This window comes from Salvelinus sp. IW2-2015, linkage group LG28, assembly GCF_002910315.2.
Source record: "Salvelinus sp. IW2-2015 linkage group LG28, ASM291031v2, whole genome shotgun sequence".
NCBI classification, from domain to species: domain Eukaryota; kingdom Metazoa; phylum Chordata; class Actinopteri; order Salmoniformes; family Salmonidae; genus Salvelinus; species Salvelinus sp. IW2-2015.
Window position 1 is genome coordinate 9,800,744 of NC_036868.1, and position 22,317 is coordinate 9,823,060.

A 22,317-nucleotide genomic window follows, 5' to 3' on the forward strand; every position below is an offset into this window, starting at 1 on the left:
CCTGCGATAGCACCTTTCCCCCCAACAAAAGCAGAGGCCTTTCCCCAGTGTTTCAGGTATTCTTACTCAAACATAAAACAAATACAATATATACATACAAAATGAAAACAAATGGATGTCAAAAAGTTTATATTCTATAAATGTTCTAATTAGACCTAAATGTGGTCCATATTATGGTTGTGTCATACTGTGTATATCGTCTTATGATGTGATGCATAATTGGATAAGTGATAACATATTTATGCAAAGACATTTTATTTCAAAACACAGGAGTTAAATGACATGAATACAACCAGTATGACTTCCCCCAAAATCAAGTGCTTTATCTGTGGTTGGTTTTGAGCAAAATTTAGAGTGTAAACTACATTTCAGTGGTAATATAAGATCTCTGTATGCTTTCAATTTCTTAAACCTCCCTCAGGAATATCAAAAACAATCATACAATTTACTAAATACTTCCACCTGATGAAGGTTATCTAATCCTCAAGAACAAGACCTTTTACTGGGAAAATATTTCAACAAACAGTTTTGGTAAATAATTGCCTGAAGATAACGACCCTACCGTTACGCACTGAGGTTGGAATGCAATCATGGTTACATTAAGACACTGTGGTGCCAGCGCAAGACATGAGTGGGAAAACGTACCTCAATGCAGGGATGGGACATGCCACTGTACTCCAAATGTTACATTTATCCACACTGCTCCATCGAGAAGATTGAAATTCTGCTCATGCCCTTTTTGTCCTCATGCTAGGTAACAGTAGCCACCGCAGCCAATTTGGAATGCAGTGTCAGTCAATCAGCTCCTTTGTTGTTCAACGCAACGTGCTATTCCATAATGGCTGATGTAGCTAACATGAAGACTAAAAAGGAAGTTTTCCACAAAAACTAGCAGTATTTAAATCTTCTTGATTGAGTAGTGTGGATAAAGGTACAATTTGGAGTACAGTGGCATGTCCCATCCCTGCATTGACGTACGTTTTCCGAACCCATATCTCGCGCTGGCTCCACGGTGTCTTAATGTAACCATGATTGCGTTCRGACCTCAGTGCAGTGCAGCGTAAAGAAGCGGAATGGTATGGTCAGTATCTTCTGGCAAGATAAAGTCCAGCCAGCCCATCAAATAATGTGAACAGCTAAACTGTATTTTATTTTTTAAATTGGGACATGTCTGTTGACATAAATAGCCTCTCCGTCCGTTCCACACACCAAGCATTGTCCCAGTACATCCAGACTGTTCACAGACAGCATTTGGCTGGGCAGCATGTGAGTGGTCTCAAGGTGTCCCTTACTAGAGTCCCCAGTGAGCCAGGCATTGATGAGGGACTGGTTCCCACCTGCTGGGGCTATTGCGCTGCGAGAAATTATGCTTGTGTTCCGTCCACCTGGTGAAAAATCAAATAAAAAATAAATCACAATTCTGATTGTGAACTATTGSTGTTACAGTAATGTCATCATGCTAAATAAAAACAGGTGGATAAATCAAATACTTCCCATTTGGCAGTAAGCACAACAGTCCTGCTCTGTGAGCCTTGAAAACATATCTCTGATGACTTGCCTTGTAAAAAGGATGGTGTGTCTGAATTTGAAGAAGACTCCCAATGCAACAGTGATCCATCCTCTGAGCATGAGAACAGGTGGTCTGGGTTTGATGGATGAAAATGGACCTCCCACACTGTGAGCACAACAAAAACATGAGTTAAAACCTTTAAACTGAAGATCAACCTGCTATTTTAGTGAATTAACTACTTCCATAAATATGTCTTACTTTCAGAAGTGTGTGCCTCCATAAGTGAAAATGGCATGTTGCCTTGTCTCACGTCCCAGATACAGAGCATGCCATCCTGCCCCCCTGTGGCCACAATGTGTTGTTGGTTGGGGTGCCTGTCCACACAATGCAGTGGGACTCTGTCTCCAGTTCTAGAAGGCCCCCCAAAAAGACACAAAAACACTTAAAGATGCACTATGCAGAAATCACTCTGTCATATCCTGGTTGCTAAATTTCTGATAGTTATTTTAATTTCAGTTTACGTAACAAAATAAGCAAGTATAGTGTAGAGAATCATTGTACCTTCTAAACCACCGAAATACATTTTCCATAAACAAAAATATAGTATTTTCGGCTGTTTGAAGCTGGTGTACAAAACCGAAAGTAAAAGAAGCAAAACTGAAACTTAAGAACATGGAAGCATAGAAATCGCACACATAGAACAGATCTACCGCTTCTTAGACTTGCTTTTAATGAATAACTGGTCTATAACACATTTTATGTGAATTTGGTTGGGTAGCCCAAAAAGATACATATTGCAGCTTTTAAAAAAACAACAAAGGACATTACACAATTAAGTTGTTGCACCAGAAAAACTGATTTARTTCAGCTCCTCAAATATGTAATCATCTTACAGTGAAAGAATCTGCGATGGTTCATTGCCTGGTTGCCTGAAGTCCCATAGTTTGAGCTGGCCAATAGAATTGACGGTAAGGATCTCTGTAGTCCTCAGGAAAGTCACAGCATGGATTGCGCTACTGTCAGCCTTTTCTGACAGGAATGAAAAATAGTATGTCAGTATCATCTTGGCTAAAGGGTGAGATTTCAGTTGAAGTTACAGCTGACTTTTGGAAATGGATATGAAGGCTATGTCATTGCAAATTCAAAATGCAACCTTTAAGAAAATAATGGGCATTGCCAGGAGAGCATACAATTATATACACTCTAATTAGCACATAAGGACCTATTGTTTCCTTCTCAGACCTATGGTGCGCAGCACTCCTTCCTGGTCCGCTCTGAAGAGCATGATCCTTCCATCTTCCCCAACCGTGACAATCTCAGGGCTGTTACACACAACTCCAGTACATGGGGCGTTGTCGCAGGGATAATGATGTGCTCTTTCCCACAGTTGAGAAACAGACAATGTCTGTAGAGAAGAGAAAATAGATGCTATTGAAAACAAGGTCCTCCACAAGCTAACTTGACATTTGTAATTGATGTATCCATGATTGTTGGTATATCTTCATTATGACTATGTCTGGTGAAGTAACATCCATACCTGGCTGTTGTGGTGATGCCGAAAGATAGTCACCGCTCCAGTTGATGACGCTGTTACTATTCTGTCTTGATCCAGAAACTAAAGGAGTATAAGATTGACATTGAATTATGCAGTGGTGTAAAGTACTTAAGTAGTTTTTTGGGTATCTGTACTTTACTATTTATGTTTTTGCCAACTTTTACTTCACTACATCCCTAAATAAAARTATGTACTTTTTATTCAATACCTTTTCCCTGACACCCAAAACTACTCGTTACATTTTGACAGGGAAATGGTCCAATTCACACACTTATTAAAAGAACATCCCTGGTCATCACTACTGCCTCTGATCTGGCAGACTCATTAAACACAAATTATTTGTTTGCAAATTATGTCTGAGTGTTGGAGTGTGCCCCTGGCTATCCGTCAATGYGGGYAAAAAACAATAATTTGACGTCTAGTTTGCGTAATAAGCAATTTGAAATGGTTTATACTTTTAATTGTTGATACTTAAGTACATTTTAGCAATTCCATTTCCTTTTGATACTTAAGTATACTTAAAACAAAATACTTTTACTCAAGTAGTATTTCACWYGGTGACTTTCACTTGAGTCATTTTTTATTAAGGCATCTTTACTTTTACTCAAGTATGACAATTGAGTAATTTTCCACCACTGCAATTATGACATAATTATATTGAAAATCAGGACCAAGTACAATAATATCTAATATTTTACACCTAATAGTATATTAACTTACTTGAAGGTCCAGAACATCCCCATTATGTTTGTATTCACATACTAATTGAGGGTCTCCCTCAAATTCATCGTCCATACTGGAGACCCCATTCTCTCCGATGGACCAAATTGAAATGCGGTTGTCCTGAAAAAGAGATTTCGCTAGAGGTATGCAATCAGACAGAAATGTTCAACAGCTGAGTGATGGTAAGTTACACTAGCTATCAGTGCTTAATTTGAGCCGAATAGGATCCACACCTCTCAGATTTGACTTTGTTTGTTCCGGCACCTATTTGCCCAGATCCGGTATCTCTCACTGCATGATTTTTTAAATTATTTCACTGTTTGCACTTTAAACATTCTAATAAAAGCGATCAGCATTAAATCAAGTTGCCTCCTCGTTATTTCTCCCGCTCCTCAGAAAGACCAGCATGAAAAAGTGAGGTGATCCTTCTATCCTGCCACACTGATTCCAAACCTGCTCTCTTACTTGTAAATAGAGGTTATGGGGAGGGCCAGTTGGGTAAGTAACTGATCTTGACACAGGTCTTGGTAGTGGTGGTCAGATAGTGAAGAAGTCCCTACGTAATCACCTCACGTAGCCTAGTCGTCTCCCTACTGAATTTGAATCGTGGGAACACCAAATAAAAAGTTGATAAGAAAAGGCAGTCGAGTTTGACATTTTTCAAGTCCAAAAATCAGAATCGAAACAAGAACGAGCCAGAGAACTGTCAGTGCCGGAAGAAAGGAGTGAGGGGCAAACTGTTCCTGATGGCAATACTAATCCCGCCAGTTCAGCATCACCACCGGCACCTCCACTAGCTAGTAGGCCTACTAGCGAGTCAGGGAGAGGGAGACGGTGCATCCACCGACGAAGACCAAGCAAACGCATAACCCCTTGCTTGTCATACAAAATTCAAAGTTGGACTGTACAACATGCAAAAAGGTAGGGAGCTTGGGTATAGAAAACAACTGGAGGGATTACACTAGCAAAATAGTTGGTGGAATGTACAGTAAATTAACATCCTATGCATCAGACATAAAACAAACAGAGCCCTCAGGGAAAAAAAGTATTTTGAACATTCCTGAACAAAGGCGAATTTGGTGGCAGCCTTGTAGACAAGGCTAAAGAGGACACCCAGGTTAACACTCAAAATGAAATTTAAAAAAAGACACTACAGCCAGTCTTCAGAACAGCCTTAGAAGGAAGCTAAACATCACAGCCACATGCCCCCTCACGGCTTTGAGCAATAAGTTGACTCTCAGGAGTTAAATGGACTTGACATGGGGCTCCCGAGTGCCGCAGCGATCTAAGGCACCACATCTCAGTGCTTGAGGCGTCACTATAGACACCCTGGTTTGATTCCAGGCTGTATCACAACCGGCCGTGATTTGGAGTCCTATAGGGCGGTGCATAATAGGCCCATTGTCATTCGGGTTTGGCCGGTGTAGGCAGTCACTGTAAATAAGAATTTGTTCTTAACTGACTTGCCTAGTTAAAAATAAAAAATACTATAAAACARGGGGAGTCATTGTGGGAGGTTTTGAAAACTAAGGCAGTCCATTATTTTGTCCTTTACCTTCACAGCACAAGTTTCATCTGAATATGTGCTTCATATTATCACATAGGCAGGAGGCCAATATAGTCTCATAAGTGTGCTCTGCTGTAGCTTACATTTATGTATTTTATGAAGTTATATTGCGATATTTGTTCTACTGCTACATTGCTGTCTTGAAAATTATATGAAATTCGGGTCTTGTAAGCCCCACAGCGGAGTATACACTAACGTTCAAAAGTTTGGGGTCACTTAGAAATGTCCTTGTTTTTTAAAGAAAAGCACATTTGTTGTCCATTAAAATAACATCAAATTGATCAGAAATACAGTGTAGACATTGTTAATGTTGTAAATGACTATTGTTGCTGGAAACGGCAGATTTTTTATGGAACATCTACATCGGCGTACAGAGGCCCATTATCAGCAACCATCACTCTTGTGTTCCAATGGCACGTTGTGTTAGCTAATCCAAGTTGATCATTTTAAAAGGCGAATTGATCAGAAAACCCTTTTGCAATTATGTTAGCACAACTGAAAACTGTTGTTTTGTTGCGACCCCAAACTTTTYAACGGTAGTGTATGTGCATATGGCAAGTGTACTGCAGTGTCGTAAAAATATGTTGCTGAATATTGATGTCTAGAAAATTCAGACTTGTGTAGCTAGCCCCGCTGCAATACTCAAGTATGTGGGCATACTYCAGTGACTTCTAAAATACTTTGAATAAATTAGCACCTTGGAGAGTGCTGTCCGTTTCACCACCATCGATAGTGGGTTACTTAGTTGCTACGTTGTGTTTGACACTTTTTCTCAATGTGTTCCGGTAACGTTACCTCACTGAGCCACCCGGATAACATCACTCTCGCGCTCACTATGTGTTCCGGGACATCACGATTTACAAATTAAGCACTGCTAGCTAGCAACGTCAGTTAAGTGAAAGGTTTCTCATTATTGACAGAATAATAGAGCAAAGTAACGTTGTGTTGACATTAGCTAGATAATGGTAAAGTTAGCAGCCTAGCTAACTAGCAAACCCACCTCGTTGTCCCAAGACCCAGTAGCAAATATGTCTGGTAGCTGTAAAGACGAAGATGAGACCGGTCTCCATCTCGTTTTGCTGATTTTCTTTGACACGTACTTAGCATTGATTCCCTCCATCAGAATAATCTTAAACGTAGCTCATTACTATTTCTGATGTATTTGTAAACGTATAATTAAYTCCCCTCTACATGCATTTCCCATAATCCCGCCAAATCTCGTACAGTGGCCCAATGAGGACAAACTCAACTAAACGTCAAACGCAATGTGATTACGTCACTAATTCACTAACGTGTTAAGCTCTCGCGCCCCTCCTAGTGGGTGAACGCGGAAGATAGAATCTTGCTCTGGCAACCAAATCTGAGTGGTCAAAAAAACAAATTTAAGATGAAATCTCCGATTAGCTAATTTATATGCAATCATAATTTAGTCAGGGACTAACCGTATGAAAAAAGCTGCAAACTGCGAAGTAAAAGTATGTCGCGTGACGTGTCCTCTCTGTCTGTTTTGGAGGTTGTCAGTTTCATAGGCAAAGGAGTTTGCGCAGGCGCGGCACTGACAGCCGCTCTCTACCTGCTCCGCAGAGTGTGTTTAATAATGGCCTGGAAATCTGGAGGAGCCAACCACGCAGAGCTTGTAAACAACCTACGCAGTAAGTTTACTCATTATGTAAAGTGGATAATTAAGGGTTTTGGTTTAGATATCTAATGGGTAATAGAGAAATGCTGCTTTCTCCAAAGCATGGTGACCACCGTCAGGCTATTAAACGTTGGGACATTGCACACTGTTTTCCTCTGTAGTCACGCTAATATCTGGCTGATGTTTGCAAATCTGCACCTGCTACCACAGAGTGCTAGCTTGCAAGTTAACAATTTCATCGACACAGTAGTGGCTTTATTAGGTGCAAAGGCTATAAATACATCCTTAGGTATTTTATGTGCGTCATATTGTGCTTTGCACCAAACTTGTTTAGCTACAGTAGCTAACTAGCTACCAGCCACAGCTGTTGTTAAAATAAACATAGCCAGTTAATTTGCTAGCTAGCCAGTTCATATGATAGTCATGGCATATCATGCGGGGAAATGCGGAATACCGAAGCCGTTTGTTAGTTAGCAAACCTACTAATTACATGCATTGGAAGTTCGATTGAGTTGATCTCTGTTTTTTACTACTAAAGCAAAAGTGTGGTCCAATAGTGTGTGATTGCTGTCCGCAATTCGGGGCATTACTGTGTGGTGATATATGATTTGTCGCCTCGGATGGTTTGTTTATATAGCAGGTTAGGCCTAGCTACAATGTCTGTGGCATCATCAGTATCATAACACCTGCATCTGAAGGAACGCCACAGCCAAATCATAATCTCATTGGTTCCTGCATGAAGGCCCTTTTGCACTAATATTCTATAAGTGGAGCAGGAAGTCAAGCAGTAGAACATTTGAGGTGCCGGTACTCAGTTCTGGTGAGCTCCTGCCCAAGTCAAGGACTGATTACGGCCACAGCCTGTACTGGAGTGCTCCCGCCTGTGTACCGGAGTACTAGCTTAAATCTGCACTGATAAAAGTATAAAGAGGGGTTCCTGCAGATGCAAGAATGCCCAGAAGCAAGAACGCCCAGAATTGCGGGACACAATTGCACCCTTCTCATCTGGTTAGCTAAAAAGCTGTAACCTGTGGGTGTGGTATCCATGCCTAGCATGTTGATCCACTGRATTGACTGTACCTAAGTTACTGTAGGATAGGGAATGCCATCCTTTGGAGAGGCATGATCCAACCTTGTTGTTATTAAAGCAGGCTACTGGTCACACACTCAGCACTCATAGATAGTTGAGCAATATTTAATCCAATTTGCAGTCACACCTGACACACCACTGTGGTGGTTAGCTCTGCTAAGATTGTGTCTCTTATGTGTGTGTGCGCCAAGGAAGTGGGAGGTGACATGAGAGAGATGATGAAAGAAAGATGTCAGCTTCTCGCTCCATTTCCCTTCCTGAATTAGCTGATTTAGATGTATCTAATAGATTAGATCTCTTAAATTCACCAATTTACTAGGCAGATACTTTTGGTCATGTAGTGCATGTGGACACCTGCTTGTTGAAAATCTCATTCCAAAATCATGGGCATTAGTATGGAGTTGGTTCTCCCTTTGCTGCTATAAAAGCCTCCACTCTTCTGGGAAGGCTTTTCACTAGATGTTGGAACATTGCTGCGGGGACTTGCTTCCATTCAGGCATGAGCATTAGTGCGGTCAGGCACTAGGCCTGGCCTGGCTCGCAGGCAGCGCTCCAATTCATCCTAAAGGTGTTCAATGGGTTTGAGGTCAGGGGTCTGTGCAGGTCAGTCAAGTTCTTCCACACCGATCTCGACAAACAATTTTTGTATTGACCTCGCTTTGTGCACGGGGCATTGTCATGCTGAAACATGAAAGGGCCTTCCTGAAACTGTTGCCATTCTACTGCCAATGTGTGTCTATGGAGATTGAATGGCTGTGTGCTCGATTTTATACACCAGTCAGCAACTGGGGTGGCTGAAATAGCTGAATCCACTAATTTGAGGGGTGTCCACATATTTTTGTACATATAGTGCATTTTTTGTAACGAAACTAAAAAGATCTCCTGAAGACTTGGTGCAGACTGCAGTGAGGCTTTTTGGCTTGCTTATGTCAGTGTCCAACATGATTTGGCCAGCAGGCCTAGTTGGCTATATTTACACGGTCAGCGTCCAGAAAAGCACTGCAGCAGACACTTTGGTACTAGGGCGTTTCTGAGCGTTTTGCCAAAAGCCCTTTGGGCTTGATTGTGCCTTGTTCACTTTTAAATCGTAAATTGCATAGCTTTACTCATTGTGATACTGTACACTACAAAGGACATAGGCCTATTTTATGTTGAGAACGTCTTCTGCATGAGAAGAGATTAAGGCCAGCTTTTAATATGCGCAAGCAGGTACAACACTGCATCCAGGGAAACATTGGGTAAAATGTGATGCTGAAGTGGATTAATATTTCATCCACAAAGTTGAGTTCTGGGTGAATTTTAGCAACATCCATCCTCCCCCGTTGGCATGTGCTTTCTGATCCATTTAGGCCTACTCACCAACTGCAAACCATAAATTAGCCTAAACCAGATTTAAATGGGTCAAACTCAAGATGCATGCTAATTCCTGAATAGTTTTTTTTTTGTATGCTCCTTAGGCCAGGCCTTTCTCTGTGAGCTTAAAGCTGATTATCACACACACTGGGTTCAGAACATCAAGTTATTTAAAGCCACTATATGTAACGTTTTGGGCGACGCAACCAWATTCACATAGAAATGTGTGTTATAGACCTGTCATTCTTATTGAAAGCAAYTCTAAGAAGCGGTAGATCTGTTCTATGTGTGCTATTTCTATGGTTCCCGTTCTTAAGTTTTGGTTTTGTACACCAGCTTCAAACAGCTGAAAATACAATAATTTTGGTTATGGAAAATATATATCACTGCTATTTAGATGGTACAATGATTCTCTACACAATACTTGCTTGCTTTGTCACATAAACTGAAATTAGGAAAACTATTAGAATTTTAGCAAACAGGAAATGGCGGAGCGATTTCTGCATAATGCATCTTCAAGAGTTGGTCTTTCAAGTGCAATGTCTTTCAAAAACATGAAATATATCCTACTAGCCTATTGTGTACATATAGCTGCATTTGAACTGTTCATCTGAAGCTGTTGGGAATGCAGGAGTAATGTCCTGTGCATTCGGAAAGTATTCAGACCCCTTGACTTTTTCCACATTTTGTCACGTTACAGCCTTATTCTAAAATGGATTCAATTGTTTTTTCCCCCTCATAAATCTACACACAATAACCCATAATGACAAAGCAAAAACAGGTTTTTATACATTTTTGCAAATGTATTAAAAATGATAAACTGATATCATATTTACATAAGTATTCAGACACTTTACTCAGTACTTTGTTGAAGCACCTTTGGCAGGGATTACAGCCTCTAGTCTTTTTGGGTATGACGCTACAAGCTTGGGCCACCAGTATTTGGGGAGTTTCTCCCATTCTAATCTGCAGATCCTCTCAAGCTCTGTCAGGTTGGATGGGGAGCGCCGCTGCACAGCTATTTTCAGGTCTCTCCAGAGATCTTCGATTGGGTTCAAGTCCGGGCTCTGGCTGGGCCACTCAAGGACATACAGAGACTTGTCCCGAAGCCACTCCTGCATCGTCTTGGCTGTGTGCTTAGGGTTGTTGTCCTGTTGGAAGGTGAACCTTCACCCCAGTCAGTGGAAACAGGATGCACCTGAGCTCAATGTCGAGACTCATAGCAAAGGGTTTGAATACTTATGTAAATAAGGTATTTCTTTTTTTGTTTTTATAAATCTGCAAAAATGTCTAGACCTGTTTTKTCTTTGTCGTTATTGTTTGTAGACTGAGAATGTTTTTTTGAATCCATTTTAGAATAAAGCTGTAATTTAACAAAATCTGGAAAAAGTCAAGGGGTCTGAATACTTTCCTTATGCACTGTATATTGGCGACCACTCAGCAATGTATTTGTTGGGGCCCAGGGTCTCGGGGAGAAATAAGAGCAGTAGCACTGGCTGTCGTGTCGCTGGCACTTCCTACTGTCAGTGGAGCCTCCTGTGGAGGGATTACTTTACTCTGAAGACACTGCAGTGTTTGTGAATATGTTACTCTCCACAAATCCACTGTACCGTTTAACACCGCCTGTTGTCCTTTGTCCTTTAGAAAATGGGATCATCAAGTCGGACAAGGTCTATGAAGTCATGTTGGCCACAGACCGAGGCCATTTCTCCAGATGCAACCCTTACATGGACTCCCCACAGGCAATAGGTGTGCTTGTTTATTGTAGTACAATAAAGTATTGTAGTGTAAATTCAATACTCCAGCCATTGATGAATGTTAGACGCTAACAATCACTTTCTTTGACCCCAAAGGCTATCAAGCAACCATCAGTGCACCACACATGGTAGGCCTAGCTATGCCTTTTAGTATTTGTTTAAATTGTTGCATATCTTATCAATTATTATTACTATCAAACATGCTCCTATAATGTATACCAACTTAGCATGTACCAGAGGTTTGCAAGTACAATGCTGACAGGTGGTGATGCAGTTGCATGATGCTCTTTCTACCAGCATGCCTATGCGTTGGAGCTTCTGTACGATCAGCTGTATGATGGGGCCAAAGCTCTGGATGTGGGGTCTGGCAGTGGAATCCTCTCTGCGTGCTTTGCACGAATGGTGAGCTATATTATGATGACGGGTTAATACATAACATAGTTTCTGTATTTTGGTGGTAGGGTTGGGGTACGTTTTTCTATTTCAGGTTTTTGGGTTCTGTGTAATGTTCGATGGCACAGACTTGTATACCTTCCTAATTTATTGTCTTTAACAGGTAGGTCCCAAAGGGAAGGTGATAGGAATTGACCACATCAAGGAACTAGTAGATGATTCTATAACCAATGTAAAGAAAGATGACCCCAGCTTGATAACATCAGGTAGAATAAAACTAATCGGTAAGTCTGAAAAGCAGCAAAGCAAGATGGATTTTTTTCAAATTCAATTTGGTGACTTGTATTATTGGGTTATGAAAAGGTATTGTACAAAATATACAGTTCAAATATAAAAATTAAGCTTAAAATACAGTTGCTGACGCACTGACTGTCAAGTAAGGAAACATGGGTGCGGCACTGTCTGCTGTACTGCAGTTAACCAACATCTGTGTCAGAGACGAGGTCGAGGTGGCATCGCACAGCTCTGATGTGTGCCCTGGCACTGCCTTTCAGTGTGGCCTGCTTGGCGGGTATAAGGCTGGCAGTGTGTGAGTGACAGCTGCTGCCTGTTTGTTGCGTTACAGTGGGAGACGGCCGGATGGGCCATCCAGAGGAGGCGCCTTACGATGCCATCCACGTGGGCGCGGCAGCACCCAACGTGCCACAAGCAGTAAGTTCCCAAACCACAGAAAAAACTAATGAAGGCATCAAAGGGGACCCAGTTAATAGGAGTCCCATCGCCACAATCCACCATCATCCGTAGGAATGCTGTGGTCAGAGAGGAGATCAAAACCAACACGGACTCTAACTCTGTTAGTAACTGCAGGCTTTGGTCGGTCTCAGGAAATATGTTAGTACTCTATGCTGTGTTATTTTGTCAAACAGTACCCTGGTTTATTCAGGTGTAACTACACTGTAGAATATTTTGATACTAGGCTAGCCATTGCATTGTTATTGTGAACATCTCGTCTTAGAAGACTTGTCTAGTCTGATGGAGTGGAAAACTGGGAATGTCTGGACCTTGGGGCAGGTTATCTGGTTCTGACCCAGTGAGTGTCCTCTCCTCCCTCAGCTCCTGGATCAGCTGAAGCCAGGCGGCAGGCTGATTCTACCCGTGGGGCCGGCCGGAGGGAACCAGATGCTGGAGCAGTACGACAAACTGGAGGACGGCAGCACCAAGATGAAGCCCCTGATGGGGGTGATTTACGTGCCTTTAACAGACAAAGAGAAGCAGTGGTCCAGGTGGAAGTGACTTCCTACTCCCTCTCTCCTTCACACAGTGGGCAAAGGTGAAATGGTGTGGCCTGGAGCAGATAATGGATCCCAAGGGGCTGTGTTTGCTGCTTGTCATCATTAGTTGCTTCTTCCATACCATGTCAACTGGCTGCACGTTTTCTTAGTTTTAATCCCTTAAACGAGTATGATATTTTAGATCTGTTCAGCTAAACAAGAGTGCAGTGACGCAACAATCAAGTGTGGATTCTGTTTGGTATTACAAGAATGGTTTTCTTTGAAGTTGAGTTATGTTTGATATTTGGCTGTGTTACTTCTGGCATGAGAGCTTATCAATTTTAATCATCCTTGTTCTTGAGGGGAAGTCTACGAGACGTTTAGCCTCATTTTGGATTTTGCACGTGGTGTGGGGCTTTCTATAACAGTTTGTGCATGGGAGTGTCTAACTGACCTTCAGTGGCATTACAAGAGGGTGTTATGATTTTGACACAGTACATTTCCTCTTTTTAAGTACATCGCTTAATGTTTTGCCTCTTTCTCACAGGGATGAACTTTGAGGCGACAAACTGTCCATATACCACATTTTCAATGTGAGCCTGGAGGAGACGACTTTGGGTTCCAACAACAGCCATTGGAATTCAAAACATAAACCATGGTGATTTTGTTTTCTTTATCATGCTGAGGAATAACCCCTGAGGTTGGGAAAAATACTGTTAGAGATTGAACAGAAGAAAGTGTCGGGGTTAGTCTTTTTTTCAGGCCTGCATTTTTTMGGGGGGTTGTGAATTTTTCCTTTTGATTTGCTGCAGGATTTTGAGTTTTTTGAAATTTTTACATTTTGGTTACATCCGTGAGTTGCAATCAACCATTTCAACAATAATGCATTTCAGCTCCATCAAAGCTGAGTGTGAAGAGGTTGCCAGACTGATCTGATAAGGAAAGCCTGAGTTGATGAGATTATTCACCCACTTGCTACCGATTTTGCATCTGAAGATCTGATTGTAGATATCTGTACTGCTCTGCTAACATATCACCCCCCCACACAGTATTTAAACAGGCACACGCAGGCTGCACAAATGGCTACTCTATCCCACATCCAGTTGTTTGACATGCAGCACATGACACTAAATGGCATTAAAGAAAGGACTATTACACCTAGATTTACTTGTACAGTTGGATACAGGCAAAAGCCAAACCACAACACTCTACAACAAGAGTGGAGTACTTCCACATGGTTTCAATGACAACATTGTGTGCAGGCTTTACTGATGACCGACACTAAATGAAATAGCCGGTGCTTTGCCAAAATAAGCCTCAATGCAAAGAAAATGAATGTCTGTTGTTTTTTAAAAACATGGAATTAAAAAGCACATTTATTTTGGATGGTCCATGGCTTTCACAATTTCTGGAATGGCAAAAATGAAAATAAAGAGATGCTTATGTTTTTGTCCCCCTTGTGCTGTGGAGTGTTTATTGTTACAAGCTGTATATGCCGTTGAAGACAGCACCTACTGCCATTTGTCCTTACCACTCTAAAAACCTAGAGCAGGAAGAATCCACGTTGTATATTCTGATTGCATTACCACTCAAAATACTCTGAACACTATCACAGAGTTACAAAAGATATATTGATCAAGAGTTAACTTTACTATTTCACACAAACTGTATGCATACAGACATTTGAGCTACATTAACATCTTAAAACTACATAGCTAGACGATACAGAAAAGCAACCGACCACATTGCAATATCAGACAGCCTAGACTGCTTTATGGCTTGATATGGGCGTTTCTGGAATTACTTGCTGTTATAACAAAATAATAATTTTCAGTAAATTTAAAATGAGTCTGGTACAAAATAAAACTCGAGGCCAAGCCTAATAGATATACAGCATCATGGCACAACAGTGCCACTCAGTGGCAGAAGTATTACGTAAGGGATAAAGTACTATATCTCCAACGAAAATATACATCCATAATCCATGAAATGAAAATGTTGTACTATTAAGGAAAAGAGGGTGAAAGAGAAATAATGAAAGAGCAGACGAGCATCAGTTTTCACACCAAGCYAGTATACAAAAGTGGCAAACATTTCTTCCCTGTTAAAAGGTGGGTTCGATTTAGCTCAACCATGACCCTGGAGCGCTGGGTGGGTAGAGCTTGCACTTTTGGGACCATTCCAATGGGACAATTTTAAAGAGTGATCTCTGCCTACCTAGCACGGTGAGTTAGATATATCAAGTGCACCTACAGGTGTACACAGTCATGATATAGAACGTTTGATAGGCTGTTATCATGAAGAGTCCTCCTGGCTAACAAGTTGACTGACAGTTTTGGTGTTTCTGCCTGAGGGGCTTTTAGTGCAGAGGGTGCATCCAAAAGAAATAGAAGTGCCATGCACAGGCTTTTTGAGAGGCAGGTGCTCAAACTAAAAAAAGAGCACCCAAAAAATAAGATTCTGCCACCGCGGTCACAGATTCATTGAGCAATTATGACTTTGATTATTTAGTTACATAGAAGCAATAGATGGCCATATCTTAATGGCTAATTCAATGACACATATTTAATGGGAATTTAAAGARGACTTGCGGGCAGTGGGTTCAGAACAACTGCAACAAAAACTGTATATCAACAACAAAAAATAAATGTTTGTTTACAAAAGGGCACTTTAGCGACTGGAAGGGCAAAGGGGCATGTGCTCTGCACAGGTAGAGCCCTATCTGTGCATGTGCCTGCTATGCTGCTACAGGTACATGCCGTTGATGAGATAATCAGACTCCTCTGTGGTGAGGGGGCGAGCCTTCTTCAGCTTGTGGTGGACCAACCGCAGACGACAGCCAATCATGAGCAGCAACAGAGCCGTGATGATCAGGCCCAGAACCAATGGCAGGATCGCACCTGCAGGGGAGAAGAGAGAGATAAAGACACTGTCATATACTATCTTGAATTCTCCATGTATAACCTCATATTACAGAGTTATTGTAACTAAGTTGGTAAGGATGTTGAACAGACCTGACTCAGGCACTGGGTGTCCTCCGACTACTGAGTGTGGTTTGGATATTGGGAACATGTCACTCTCTGCTAGTAGTTTGGTCTCTGGCCACTTCATGGTCACTTTAGGGGTCTCTACTGTAAATGTTAATACACTGGTTAAGACTGAAACAGGTGAGAGATTGTATTCAGCTCATTAATAATCATGTTCAGGAGTAATAATCATGAAACAATGGAATTTACCTGACTCTGTGTGTTTGGTGGTGGGGGGAGGTGCCACGGTCATTTGCTTGATAGCAGTACCTGAATTATTTCTTTCCATTATTCATTTGCATAATTGTCTTCCTACATTATGTACACCTCATTCAATATGTAATGAGAATGCACATCAGAATCCAGATCATTCTAAAAAAACAAAGAAAATGTAGTCTCCTAGAATAATCCTACCTGTTTTTTCTATACATTCATTGACACAGTCTGTCTGCTGCAGGAAGTTGTTATGGTTGCCCTTGCAGCCTCCGTAGATGAAGTGCTTGCACTCTTCAGCTACAGGGTCATAGAACCAGCGTGGGAAGATGCCTTTACATGGCCCCACAGCAGGGGGAGCTGCACAGGGCTCTGCTGGGACAAAGAGAGAACAGAGAAAGTGAGAGATTTGGTCAGGTGGGAGAGAGAGAACGTAGAGAGCGAGAGAGAGATTTGGTCAGGTGGGACAGAAAGACAACAGAGAGAGGGAGGAAGAGATTTGTTCAGGTGGGACAGAGAGAGAGAGATTTCGTCAGCTGCGACAGGGGGACAGAGCAAAGAGCGGGAGGGAGCGATTTGGTCAGGTGTGACAGAGAGAAGGAACGAGAGATTTGGTCAGGTGGTCTCAGTCTTTGATAAGTTAACATTGGAAGTACCCCGCCTCATCTGTCTCAGGCTAGCCTAACTCAGGGATCAGGTGGCGGGGGACAGAGGAGTGCTTTGTTCCAACGCTGAGGGGGGACATGGGGATAAATGGCCCCTGTGAGGCTCACTCCCGTCCCAGGACTGCACTCCAATCTCAGCCCTGCTCGTCTCACAGAGTGCCCCTGTGGGCTGTATTCTGTCTCGCTCCACAGTTCCAGATCAGCTCTATGGCTCAATGGCTGCCTTCAAGGGTTCAATCTGTCTCTCTCTGCGCTTACTAGCTAACACACAAAGGCCTTCCGCTCTCTGCTAACACATACAAAACTCTGGCCAACCAGAAAAATGTTGCAGCTACCAAATGGATTGAATTACTTCACAGCTGACCAAAACCTTTAATCTATAGTTGTTTTTTGTCTACAGGTTTTTGTCCAAAGCTGTTAATATGGTGTTTTGACTCATGTGCATTAAATTGCCTACTGGCTTATAGCTAAGTAGTAACAAAGCTAGGTAATAGTTACACAATGACAGTACCTTGACTGACAGGGCTCTCCTGTTCACTGTGACTTGGCTGTGGCAGGACTGGGGGCACTGCTTTGCTCCTGTCATGAGACTGTGGGGTCTGTGGGTCTTGTGGAGCTTGTGGTGGAGGTGGTCTGGCCTCCTCCATGGTCTTCTTGGGCACACCCTGGGCCATGGAGTGGTCCTCAGTCTCCTCTGGCTGAGCCACAGGCCTGTGTGGGCTGGCACCTGCAGGGTGGGTCACCGACTTCCTGTTCCCATCAACTGTAGAGAGGAAAGAGATGACAGGGCATGGTTATCCTGGGCTCTCAGACACAATGCAAATACACATTCACCTGCTCATCATTCATTTACTGCAGCCCTCCTTGCTCTGATATTCCAGACTGAACTGCATGTATACAAATCTATCCTTGTACACTCAAGTATAAAACTACAATCCATCCTAGTACACTCTAGTCTAAAACTACACTCCATCCTGGGACAATAAAGTCTAAAACTACACTCCATCCTGGTACAWTAAAGTCTAAAACTACACTCCATCCGGGTACAATAAAGTCTAAAACTACACTCCATCCTAGTACAATAAAGTCTAAAACTAACACTCCATCCAGTACAATAAAGTCTAAAACTACACTCCAGCCTGGTACAATAAAGTCTAAAAATACACTCCATCCTAGTACAATAAAGTCTAAAACTACACTCCATCCTGGGAAAATAAAGTATAAAACTACACTCCATCCTGGTACAATAAAGTATAAAACTACACTCCATCCTAGTACAATAAAGTATAAAACTACACTCCATCCTGTACAATAAAGTCTAAAACTACACTCCATCCTAGTACAATAAAGTCTAAAACTACCACTCCATCCTGGTACAATAAAGTCTAAAACTACACTCCATCCTAGTACAATAAAGTCTAAAACTACACTCCATCCTGGTACAATAAAGTCTAAAACTACACTCCATCCTGGTACAAAAAGTCTAAAAATACATCCCCATCCTAGTACAATAAAGTCTAAAATACACTCCACTCTGTCAATAAGTCTAAACTAACTATCCATCCTAGTACATAAGTTTAAAACTACACTCCATCCTGGTACAATAAAGTCTAAACTACACTCCATCCTGGGACAATAAAGTCTAAAACTACACTCCATCCTGGTACAATAAAGTCTAAAACTACACTCCATCCTAGTACAATAAAGTCTAAAACTACCTTCATCCTAGTACAATAAAGTCTAAAACTACACTCCATCCTGGTACAATAAAGTCTAAAACCTACACTCCATCCTGGGACAATAAAGTCTAAACTACACTCCATCCTGGTACAATAAAGTCTAAAACTACACTCCATCCTGGTACAATAAAGTCTAAAAATACACTCCATCCTAGTACAATAAAGTCTAAAACTACACTCCATCCTGTTACAATAAAGTCTAAAAACTACACTCCCATCCTAGTACAATAAAGTCTAAAACTACACTCCATCCTGGTAGCAAAAAGTCTAAAACTACACTCCATCTGAACAATAAAGTCTAAAACTACACTCCATCCTGGTACAATAAAGTCTAAAACTACACTCCATCCTAGTACAATAAAGTCTAAAACTACACTTCATCCTGGTACAATAAAGTCTAAAACTACACTTCATCCTGGTACAATAAAGTCCACACAGGAAACCTACAGCCCTCTATGTTGTTATTATTTTTATTTTTATTATTCTGTTATTATATTACAATATGATCATCATTTTATTTATTTAACCTTTATTTTGACAGGAAAGTCAACAATTACCAGGAGCTACTGCCTCCCCGTGGCTGACAGTGTGAGGAGGACAGATTGAGTGACTTACAGCTCTGGCAGAAATCCTCGTCTGAGCGGTCTGGACACTGCTGCTTCCCATCGCAGGCGTAGGTGATGTCAATACAGCAGCCGTCGTCACACATGAACTGGTAGCGGGAGCAGCTACCTGTACATACTGGGGGAGAGGAGACACAAACACCTCTGTTTTACTCTCCAATGACACTGTAGTTCAGTGGCTACACACTCACAAATGGGTGATGAAGCGCTACTATTGGCCACGACCACCACCACGGCACCCAATGACAGTCCCCAGGTATACTTGACAGCCTTCCTACAGTATGGATGCTGTGTTAAACTGCTGTTCTGTGTAATAGGTCACTCATCTTATGTTTGTTGGAATTCGGGATTGGACAGGAGAAATGTATAATAGTTGTACATTATGTTGCTGTAATATTCATCACTTATAGGTTTAGAAAAGGACCTTCATATTCCAGGTACATAAACAATCCCTACCCTCTTCCTTCGTTTATTACTCTAGATGGGGCTAGACTAGGATGATTTAAGGCATACTGTATCTCATCCATCTCTATGCAGTGAATAGATTAACATGCCTGATCATCTGAATGGCTATTAGGCAGCCAGCCATTTGACTAGGACAGTACTGCTTAATTGATTAGAGCACTAAATCCCAGGCTCTGTTTCATTATACGATGAATTCAACCCTTGGAAGCATGGATTCAATTGCAGTGAAAAGGTCATTGCCTGTAATGCATTGGTCTAGAGTGGAAAAGGTATTATATGAGGAACAGGACCACAGAGAAGCACAAAGAAATTTGACCACAACAACACAATATTGCTATTAATGTTAGTCACAGAATAGCGAGAAATTAGGCAAGATCCACTAATGAATGATAGATGAACATGAGGAGGTACATCTGGCTGGTTTGAAGTGTTTTTCACCTTCAGCTTGGCGTTCTGGAGCCAGCACAGTCACAGTGACATTGTCGGTGCTCTTCTGTCCCGCGGTGTCGGTGACAGTCATCTGGAAGGTATAGACACCCTCCTGTAGACCACTGATCTTCAGTAACCCTGGATGGGTCACCTGCAGGTGAGCGGAAATAACATTTCAGAGAGAAAATAGCACTGAAGAAAACTGCACTGAAAAATGATGCCATGAACAAAGCCACCTTCATTGGAAGAGTCAAGAGGGGTTTCTTCTAAAGACCCACTACTGGTATATCACATCAACCGCTCAGTGGCGTCACAGGGAGAGAGAGGGTAGCCTACAATAGGGCTCTTGTCCTTTCGGCAGGTTGGGTGACAATAGCCTTTTATTTGTGTCTGTGCAGCAGGGCATTATGTGGCTCCGGCCGCACCATGCAAACCGCCATGTTGACTTCAGTATATACCTCATTCTATGTATYACATTATAGCAACAAGACAACTGTGAGTCCCAGATCTGCTAAATCAAATGCCATCCCACAGTGTTTTGACACTCGACATTACTCACAGAGGAAAGAATCTAAGCAGAAACAAAGTTTAAATGCGGAAGAATGACACCAGTTGCAGTGTTACCTTCATGTTGATGTCTTGGTCGCCCTTCACCAGGGCCCATTCGTAACGAGTTACTCCGTGGTCGTCCACACTGTCCCGGCCGTCCACTACGGCCCAGTCAGTGGGCAGCTGGATGACCACATCCTGGCCGGCATCACTCCGGGGCGGTTCGTCCATGTCTGAAAACAACCCAGAGCAGAGCTAACCCACTGGGCACAGATGTCAGTTCAACGTCTAGTTTTGATTTTCATTTACATTTAGTTGAGTTGTCAGCTAACCTGTATTCAACGTGAAATKAACATAACATTTCACCATGTCATTGGATTTAGTTTAAAAGTTGGGTGAAACTTGTCAAGCGCACCTGGACCCACGGACTTAGATTACATCTAAATTTAGAAGCAGGGGGCAAATAGCAAATGATTAACCCAAGCTAAACACCAGACTGATAATTGTTAGAGGCTGTGGAACAGAATTACCAGCAACCATTTACTATGTATGCATGCTTTATCATAAGCAATAGCAACACATTATATACTTTTGTGATTTAGACAAACACTTGCATGTATGTATATTGTATGTTATAACTTATATCCCATATAAATCAAAGCAGGTGGCGAACCTCACCTGGCATGCCATCTTCAACACTAGGTTTATCCTCAGGTCTCCTGATTTTGTTCCCATCTACATTGCCACTGGAAGAGGTGAGGTGTCCTGTTGTATTGTGAGCCCGGCTGTAGGTGCTGAACCCTGCCTGTGCTGCGAACGAACAGACGTTTTTATTTCTATAACTACAGTTGAGCAAATAGCAGCTGAGGCCGTCGTCCGACTGTCTCAGGTCCTCCTGGACCACCGCCACCGTGCAGTGGGGGTCTGCGCAGCAGGCATGGAGACAGTCTTTCCAACTGTACACCTGGTCAGGAGCCGAGAGAAAGGTGGCCCCCTGCTCTATGGAGGCCCTCGCTCGGATGATGTGCTCCTCTACGGCGTTGAAGTCACCCAGGCAGACGTCAACCACCTCCTCTTCCTCCCTGCTATACGTCTGGTCCTGTTGGAGCTGCTTGCGGAATTCTCCTAAGAGCTCTTCCACCCCTGATATTTTAGATTTCAAGTCCGATATTTTAGAGGACCGGGTGTGAATGCTAGTCACCATACAGAACAGCAGCATACACGCAATAAGTCGATGCTGAGCCAAAGCCATTATGTTTACGCAGTTAGACGGCATCCTTCCCGGGTATTTTCTGACGCATGAGGAGGCCCTTCTTTATTTCAACACCAGAAACCTATAACGCAAAATATAAATACAAATATTGTCTCATATCCAATAATCTCGAGTCGCCGGTGAACACTTTTGCTTGCTTCTTTTTGCGARGCTAAAGGTCTTTTGTCGGTATCATGATGGCACTGCTTGGAGGGAGCGCCCAACATCCACATCCAGCCACAGTGATTGGAGGCGCACTGAAATCATTGACGTCACGGATGATGTTTTATATTGAGTCTCTTCAGGATCTGTGCTATCCGGAATCATTGGGACGTCCCTACGCCAATGAAGTTGAAATGTACAATGGTTATGGTTAATTACGGTTTATGGTTAGCGTAGGGTATAAAGTTAGGGGTGGAGTTCAGGGTATGGACGTTCCAAGTATGCCGGATAGCACAGCCCGTTTCCCGCAGCGCGCCTGTCAGTTTTTGTTTTATG

General features: G+C 42.2%; 3 protein-coding genes across 4 annotated transcripts; 1 reads left to right on the forward strand and 2 right to left on the reverse strand.

Moving 5' to 3' along the window:
* Positions 1–1,055: 1,055 nt before the first annotated feature.
* On the reverse strand, positions 1,056–6,582 carry LOC111954309 (nucleoporin Nup43). Its single transcript, XM_023973931.3, has 8 exons — positions 6,356–6,582; positions 3,786–3,908; positions 3,048–3,125; positions 2,753–2,915; positions 2,404–2,539; positions 1,769–1,920; positions 1,559–1,675; positions 1,056–1,385 (listed from the first exon to the last, which is right to left on the reverse strand). Exons 1-8 carry the CDS (start codon positions 6,473–6,475, stop codon positions 1,156–1,158), a joined length of 1,119 nt encoding a protein of 372 aa, XP_023829699.1. The 5' UTR covers positions 6,476–6,582; the 3' UTR covers positions 1,056–1,155.
* Positions 6,583–6,812: 230 nt separating this feature from the next.
* LOC111954311 (protein-L-isoaspartate(D-aspartate) O-methyltransferase) lies at positions 6,813–14,081 on the forward strand. 2 transcript variants are annotated; one of them, XM_023973933.3, is made up of 8 exons: positions 6,813–7,007; positions 11,082–11,186; positions 11,291–11,322; positions 11,492–11,596; positions 11,751–11,871; positions 12,213–12,298; positions 12,701–12,917; positions 13,406–13,901. In XM_023973933.3, the coding sequence occupies exons 1-7, from the start codon at positions 6,833–6,835 to the stop codon at positions 12,878–12,880; spliced, it is 804 nt and encodes a 267-aa protein (XP_023829701.2). In that variant the 5' UTR covers positions 6,813–6,832; the 3' UTR covers positions 12,881–12,917; positions 13,406–13,901. The 2 variants fall into 2 exon arrangements, with proteins under 2 accessions (XP_023829701.2, XP_023829700.2); XM_023973932.3 differs by having other exon boundaries at positions 6,818–7,007; positions 12,701–12,870; positions 13,406–14,081.
* A 1,129-nt stretch (positions 14,082–15,210) lies between these two features.
* Positions 15,211–21,935, reverse strand: LOC111954308 (low-density lipoprotein receptor-related protein 11). The gene is made up of 9 exons (XM_023973930.2): positions 21,246–21,935; positions 20,643–20,800; positions 20,028–20,169; positions 19,117–19,242; positions 17,274–17,525; positions 16,299–16,469; positions 16,095–16,154; positions 15,873–15,989; positions 15,211–15,758 (listed from the first exon to the last, which is right to left on the reverse strand). Exons 1-9 carry the CDS (start codon positions 21,841–21,843, stop codon positions 15,604–15,606), a joined length of 1,779 nt encoding a protein of 592 aa, XP_023829698.1. The 5' UTR covers positions 21,844–21,935; the 3' UTR covers positions 15,211–15,603.
* Between the last annotated feature and the right edge of the window lie 382 nt (positions 21,936–22,317).